Here is a 7,518-nt window from a genome sequence, read left to right as displayed (position 1 = left end):
CCTCATTCCCCCTCTAAACATCCTGGGTGAGGATTGCAGAAAAAAGTGAGTTCCTAGGTGCAGAATCCTTTAGCACTTTGTAGAATAGTGGAAGAAGAAGACAGTGTTTTTATTATTTGAGCTGAGCTAAGGTTAAAGTTTGAAGGCAGAAACGTATTCATTTGAATTTGGATGGGAATCTTCTAATCTCTTTGAAAAGAAAGTCTAATTTCCTTAATCTAGAGGCAGGCTACTTAAAAGAACTTTCTGTGATGATGGTGCATTTTTTTATTTTTTAAATTTATTTATTTATTAATTATTTCAGAGAGGAAGGGAGAAGGAGAGAGAGATAGAAACATCAATGATGAGAGAGAATCATTGATTGGCTGCCTTCTGCACGCCTCACACTGGGGATCGAGCCTGCAACCTGGGCATGTGCCCTGACCAGGAATCAAACCGTGACCTCCTGGTTCATGGGCTGACTCTCAATCACTGAGCCATGCCAGCCAGGCATGATGGTGCTTTTGAATACTTGTAATGTGGCCAGAGTGTCTGGGTAACTCACATTTTAACTTTAAACATTGAAATTTAAATAGCCTCATGTGGCTAGTGCAGTGGTCTGCAAACTCATTAGTCAACAGAGCCAAATATCAACAGGACAGTGATTGAAATTTCTTTTGAGAGCCAAATTTTTTAAACTTAAACTATATAGGTAGGTACATTGTTATTAACTTAATTAGGGTACTCCTAAGGCTTAGGAAGAGCCACACTCAAGGGGGCAAAAAGCCGCATGTGGCTCGCGAGCCGCAGTTTGCCGACCACGGGGCTAGTGGATATCGTATTGAACAGCACAGTTCTAGAGACTAGGACCTATCTACCACCCATTTTGCCCATCCTTTGTCTTCCTCCAACCAGATAGATCAGAAAATCTTTTCCCTCGTTTCTGAAATCTAATTTGAACTTACAGGTTGGAAATCCTCATGTAGTCTGGGAGTTTCAGCATCCTTCTCTGGTGTGCATGGTTTTTGAACAGCAAAAACCGGTGTCATCTCAACTGGGTCTGGAGTTGATCTTTGGATCAAGGAGCATACCCTTCCATTGATATCTTATTATCATTGGAAAACAATCTCTAAAAATGTAATCTTTTTTTTTTTGTTGGTCTGAGTCATTTTCAGCCAGAAGGGAATCTCTTCCCAAGCTTCCAGGCCAGACCTTGGTGGCTAGGGTAGGTTTACAAAACATTCCTCACTTTCCAGTTGTTGCTCAGAAACTTTTGGGCTGATATTTTTTACTGTGTTTGATAATGTAATGTGCTAATTGTAACCTCCCAGTGATTCTGTGCAGGGAATTATTTGGTGGGGAAATTTTGAACTTGTATTTTCTCACTGAAGTAAATTTTTTTTAATTTTCAAAGGCTTAATTGCGGTATTAAGGTGATGGACACTGTGGGCAAATATCCAAATGCTGGCATTGACAGGAAGCAGAGATAGTTTAAAAGGGATTCCGTTAGCTTATAAGCAGAAAGCCATTTACTTTATTTTCTTGATGGTATCTGTGAGTTGCACATCTGTCTGCAGCGGTGACTTTTTTGGTGTGTTACAGGTATGCACAACCACATACACATGGGAGCAGGACCTCCACCTCAGTTTAACCGGATGGAAGAAATGGTACAGAAAGGGAAAAGGGGTAGATGGAGGAGGGAAAGGGAAATGCGTGTAATAGCTTTTGAAATCACTTTTCCCATCAATTACCTATGTTTTGTTTTATTTTATTTTATTATTATTTTTTAAAATAAATTTTTATTGATTTCAGAGAGAGGGAAGAAGAGAGAGAGAGAAATATCAACGATGAGAGAGAATCCTTGATTAGCTATCTCCTGCATACCCCACACTGGGGATTGAGCCCACAACCCGGGCATGAGCCCTGACTGGGAATCGAACCGAGACCTGGTTCATAGGTCGATGCTCAACCACTCAGCTCTGCCATCTGGGCACCTGTGTTTTGTTTAATTTGGGTCTCCAGAAATGTAGAGGGTTTAGGTTCCAATCTTGATGTTTTTCACTGATTTTTCAATTCATTTTTAAATACGTGCCATATACAAAGTCCCACATAAAGGAGGGTGGGGACTTGAATGAGAGTCAGCCTTCTGGAAGTCTTCTGCTCAGGCCTGTTTCTTTATTTCAGGGTGTCCAGGGTGGGCGAGCCAAACGCTATTCATCTCAGCGGCAGAGACCTGTGCCAGAGCCCCCGGCCCCTCCCGTGCATATCAGTATCATGGAGGGACATTACTATGATCCACGTGAGCTTTTTTCTTAATGTTGGGGTATCTTTTTTGGCTTGGTGAAGCAAACTAAATAGACCAGCCTCCTGCCTTCTGCTTTTCTTTCTGACCTTTCACAGTGGTTGTCATTATCTGGTTGGTGCTTTCTTCACATGGAAAATTGAGAACATCTCTTAAAGGGTTTGGGAGATGGGCAGACTTGTCCATGTGATATGAAGAATGAGAGTTTATGAGAATCCCAATGTGATGTTTTACAGTGCAGTTCCAGGGACCAATCTACACCCATGGAGACAGCCCTGCGCCACTGCCTCCTCAGGGCATGATTGTGCAGCCAGAAATGCACCTTCCCCACCCAGGTAAGCATTGCACCTATCCTTGTGTGCTTCCTGTACATGAGGATGTGTATTGGGGGCTTTACAAACCCCATCCTCCTGAGCTCAGTGCTGCTTGCCTCTGAGGCTGGCCACTCTGGCTGCTTGGGCAACAAAGCTCATGGGTCCATCCTAAGGACTTCCATCCCGAGCCTGTCTATGCTGGAACTGGTCATTTTCTATTTTAATTTGTTTCCCTCTCCTTGTTCAGGTTTACATCCCCATCAGACACCAGCACCTCTGCCCAATCCGGGCCTCTATCCTACACCAGTGTCCATGTCTCCAGGACAGCCACCACCTCAGCAGTTGCTCGCTCCTACTTACTTTTCTGCTCCAGGAGTCATGAACTTTGGTAATCCCAGCTACCCTTATGCTCCAGGAGCACTGCCTCCCCCACCACCTCCTCATCTATATCCTAATACACAGGTGAGATGGCTAATGAACAGATTTTTAAATCAGACAGGAATGTGGTATGGGGAGAGTGCTCAAGAAATTTGAGAGAATATTTCAATGCCACTAATTTACATGTGGTGCCCGGATGCCTCTTAGTGGTCAGCACCTGGAAATGCAGCTTATGTAATGCCCATCATCTGTTTATTCTCTTCCATTTCTTTTATTTTTAAAATTTTTATTGACTTCAGAGAAGGGAGAGGGAGAGAGAGAAACATCAATGATGAAAGAGAATCATTGATTGGCTGACTCCTTCCTGTATGCCCCCTACTGGGGATCAAGCCCACAACCTGGGCATGTGCTCTTGACCAGAATCAAACCTGGGACCCTCTATTCACTTAGCCAAACCAGCTAGGGCTCTTCCATTTCTTTAATGGTGTTTCATTTAAGTGTTTTAGTATGTCTTAGGTGGCCATTTATTCAACAGCATAAAGAAACTATTCTGTTTACCAGCCCTATCTCTCCCTGTACTGCTTAACTCCCCCTAAGTTGAAACCATCTGGTGTCTAGTGTCATCACTGAGCTCAGCCTCTTCCATTTGTCAACTGATGGTAGGAATTAGAGAAAGCTGGGCAGTACTTTGAAGAAATAGGAACTGGAGCATAATTAGACATAGTAAGACAGAAATGAATATTCATTTTATTTTTAAGGGGTGCAGCTTAGAGATTTAAAAAATTATAAATTCCGTAATACTTTTATTTTTGCGCCTGAATAATGTTTAATGTTTTCTGTTCATCATAGTTTGGATTAAGTCCTAACTTTCTCTTCTGGCTTGTGGGGTGTCCAGGCCCCATCACAGGTATATGGAGGAGTGACTTACTATAACCCCGCCCAGCAGCAGGTGCAGCCAAAGCCCTCACCACCCCGGAGGACTCCCCAGCCAGTCACCATCAAGCCCCCACCACCTGAGGTATGAGAGCTTCTTCCCATGCTTTAGGGCACATCCTACATCGGTGGGCTTTCCTTTTCTTCAGAAGATTTCCCTTCTGTTCTGGGTGTGTTTTTATTGAAACAGTTGTCTTTTTTTTCTTTTTTCTTTTCTTGTCTTTTTTTAATAACCTGATAACATATTCTAACTTTATTATTTCAGGTTGTAAGCAGGGGTTCCAGTTAATATGAATTTCTGAATATTTTAAATCTAACATGATATAAAAGTAAGTGCACAACTTACTGTGACTCTCATAAAACATTCTTAAAACTAATGCTCATGCTTACTTGTTTAATAATCGCCTAATTAATTCTTTAAGTTGTAAACATGGGTTATCATGGGAGGAGGCTTAAATCCCAAAATTCACTAGTCTTTGTTTTGAGATTGCATTGAACAGGGTTGAAATAGAAAACATTATTAACTTGGCAGAATTTCATTTGGGAAGCTGCAAGGAAAAAATGCAGGAGGGCGTTTTTTATTAAGGAAATCTAAATTTGAGGTGTTACCTCCGCCATAAAAAAAGAATAAAGTCTTACCATTTGCGACAGTGTGGGTGGACCTACAGGGTATTATGCTAAGTGAAATAAGTCAGAAAGAGAAAGACAAATACCATATGATTTCACTTTTACATGGAATCTAAAGAACAAAATGAAAGAGCAAACCAAGTTGAAACGGACTCATAGATAACAGAGAACAGACTGATGGTTACCAGAGGGGAGGGGTACTTGGGGAACTGGGTGAAAAAGGTGAAGGGATTAAGTACAAATTAGTAGTTATAAAATAGTCATGGGGAATGTAAAGTATAGCATAGGGAATATAGTCACTATATTGTAATAACTATGTGTGGTGTGCCAGGTGGGTACTGGAAATATCAGGGGGAACACTATGTCAAGTATATGATTGTTTAACCACTATGCTGAACACCTGAAACTAATACAGAATAATATTGAATGAAAGGTCTAATTGAAAAATAAAAAATTATATGTTAAAAAAACAAATTTGAGATGTTACAGTTAGAGCCAATTCTAAAGGTCATGGAGGAAAAAGACTATAGGGGTTTTGTTTTTGGCGGGGGGGAGGGGGGAGTATTACTTTAAAACACATTATTTAGAATGTGGCTTTTTGAAAGCAACTTGTAAATACGGAGAAGGTCCACTAACACCTTGGTGGTTCTTCCCTTTTCCCCACCCCTGTCAGAACAGCAAAGGTGAGAACCCAGGAAAGAAGAGAAATACAGCTGGCTGTCTACTACCAGGAGGGCTTCAAAGATAAAGGGTGGCTCCTACCAGCAAGCAGCTGAATGAGGAGGACCCCTGGCTCCCTCTGAGGACAGGCTCTGTTAGAGACAGGGAGAAACAAGTGGACTTCCTACTGTCTCCACTCTCTGCTGGAGTTAGCTGTGCTCAGAGGAGCAGAGATCAGACAGCCCACATCTAGTCTACATCTAGAAAACCCAGGTTTTTGGCTCTTCTTCACTTGTCCTGGGAAATTCAAATGTCTTCTGCTGCTCCCAGGGAAGCTTTGGAAGAAGCCATCTTCATTGGGATACGCCAGTGATGGCGAACCTTTTGAGCTCAGCGTGTCAGCATTTTGAAAAACCCTAACTTAACTCTAATGAAAAAAGTTCATTTTTCTGGTTTGCTGGCTCCTCTGGTTCCCTTTTGGTTCTTCCCTACAATGCAGATAATTGAGAATTGCCAGCTGGTCTTTTCCCAGCAGATCTACAGAGAGCTGGCCTTTCACTTTTGGTTGGACTTTGTTATATACTTGGATTCTCTTAACTTCTCTAATCTCAAAGTTTGTGGTAGGAGCCCTTCTTCTTGACTTCAGTTTTTAGGAGCCTGAGTCTCCGTCATTAGTCTCTGGTAGTCTTCAGGCCTCTACTGAGGATAGAGTCTGTACAGTGGGGAGGGATGGCAAATCAGTGTTTTTGTGAGAAAGGGAGGGTGGAGTGAGAGCCTTTGCACCTTAGGGATATGTATTCACACAGTCCTCAGGGCTCAGTCTTTGAGGTAAGTGGAATTAGAGGACCCTGCTTTTCTTATTTCCACCCCTCCTAACACACTCCTTTTCCAGTTGCTGTGGACCAATGCATCTCTCTAGAGGCAGATATTATCCAGCAAGCAATCTATCTATCCTGTCCTTTATACTTGCTCTTTTTCATGTATTGTCTGCTGCAAGTGTTTTAGGTGTTACTACCTTATTTTCCTATAGTTCTACTCCTGTCCTTGCAAGCAGAAGAAGGTACAGCACCTGGGCTTAAGGCCTAAGGAAGCCAGTCACTTTTGCGGCAGGGGCTCCTTTCCTCCCTAACCACGGCACTGAACCACTTTCTTGCTGCCTCTGCAGAAGAGATTCCTATTATTGCAGCACTTGTGTCTGCCAAGGGTACCTTGGCCACTGTCTCTGTCCTTCTACAGAACTTGAGGGAGAAGGTGGCAGCTGTGTCTCTCCCCAAGTAATGTCACTGTTTGTATTCCTTCTCTTAAGCAGCTGGCCTGACCGCTCTTGAGTCCATAGTATGTGGGAGGGAGGAGAGGCACTCAAGCTGTAACCCTGAAGGAGGAAATGTCTAAGAGATTCTTCCAGGGGTAGCTGGTGGTTGTGCCTGTGGTAGGCTCTTCCCTTTGCCTTAAACCTGAAGATGTCTCCTCAAGCCCTTGGGCAGCATGCCCAGATTCCCAGACCTGAAGACACTGTGACAGTTGTCTGTGTTGGTCCACTGTGTTTCGTTGCAAGAATTTCTTGTTGTTACTGTTTTGTGATCAGTATTGTGACTTGACGATAATAAAATTTAGACTGTAAACTTGGCTTTTTTGCATTCATTTTGATTTGAGAGGGAGGGAAGATGACTTCTTAATTCCCTAGAGTCAGTCACAATTTGAGCCGGCTCAAACTTGTGAAACGGAAGCCCACAGAGGTGAGGCTCCCCTGTGAAGCCACAAGTGTGTCTGTACTCCCCATCACTTATCTTTCCAAACCACATTGCCACACGGACTCCAGGATATCCTGCAGTCCCTTAGTTTGGAAGTGTCAGGGACAAAAATTAGTAAGATGCTGCGTACCTATGTGAACATCATATCTCTTAGGCCTGCCTTTGTGTTTAGCAAGTAAGTTTCCCAAGATAATGTGCCAAATGTCAGTACAGCTGTACTAAGTCCTAGAAGAGGGTGAGGTTCAGCTAGCTTTCTTCTTGAAAAGTAAAGACTCACACTGGCACTGAAGTATCAAAGACCACAGTCTAAGAGAGAGGTTCCTATCAATCTTAGTACAGGCAGCGTGGAGGGGCCATTGAAAGACCTCTAGCTGCGGCTTATGCTGCCAGTTAGTTACCTTTGCCACTTGGCCTGTGATGAGCACAGGGCAGTTCCTAGCTTTGAGTTGACTGTTTCCTCCAGATCCAGGGTCGGGTGGAAGTTTACTACAGAAGCTATCCACCGTGTGGGGGAGCAATTGAGTTTAATAAGGAGCTGGCAGTATCTGTTCTTGAGTCGCACAAATCTTTGTGC

The 7,518-nt window shown here is 43.0% G+C and overlaps 1 protein-coding gene across 1 annotated transcript in view; it reads left to right on the top strand.

The window, feature by feature from the left end:
- The window catches only part of CASC3 (cancer susceptibility candidate 3), a 16,246-nt gene extending 10,722 nt beyond the window's left edge, over positions 1-5,524 (top strand). The window contains exons 8-14 of the mRNA XM_014536217.1: positions 1,582-1,646; positions 2,164-2,278; positions 2,518-2,616; positions 2,843-3,057; positions 3,869-3,991; positions 4,172-4,235; positions 5,207-5,524. Of these exons, the coding sequence (XP_014391703.1) occupies positions 1,582-1,646; positions 2,164-2,278; positions 2,518-2,616; positions 2,843-3,057; positions 3,869-3,991; positions 4,172-4,195 (641 nt within the window). The 3' untranslated portion in view covers positions 4,196-4,235; positions 5,207-5,524. The remainder of the gene's footprint in view (positions 1-1,581; positions 1,647-2,163; positions 2,279-2,517; positions 2,617-2,842; positions 3,058-3,868; positions 3,992-4,171; positions 4,236-5,206) is intronic.
- Positions 5,525-7,518: the final 1,994 nt, after the last annotated feature.

The sequence above is a fragment of the Myotis brandtii genome, unplaced genomic scaffold (genome assembly GCF_000412655.1).
Source record: "Myotis brandtii unplaced genomic scaffold, ASM41265v1 scaffold157, whole genome shotgun sequence".
Classification (NCBI taxonomy): Eukaryota; Metazoa; Chordata; class Mammalia; order Chiroptera; family Vespertilionidae; genus Myotis; species Myotis brandtii.
This window is presented reverse-complemented; position numbering and strand designations above follow the sequence as displayed.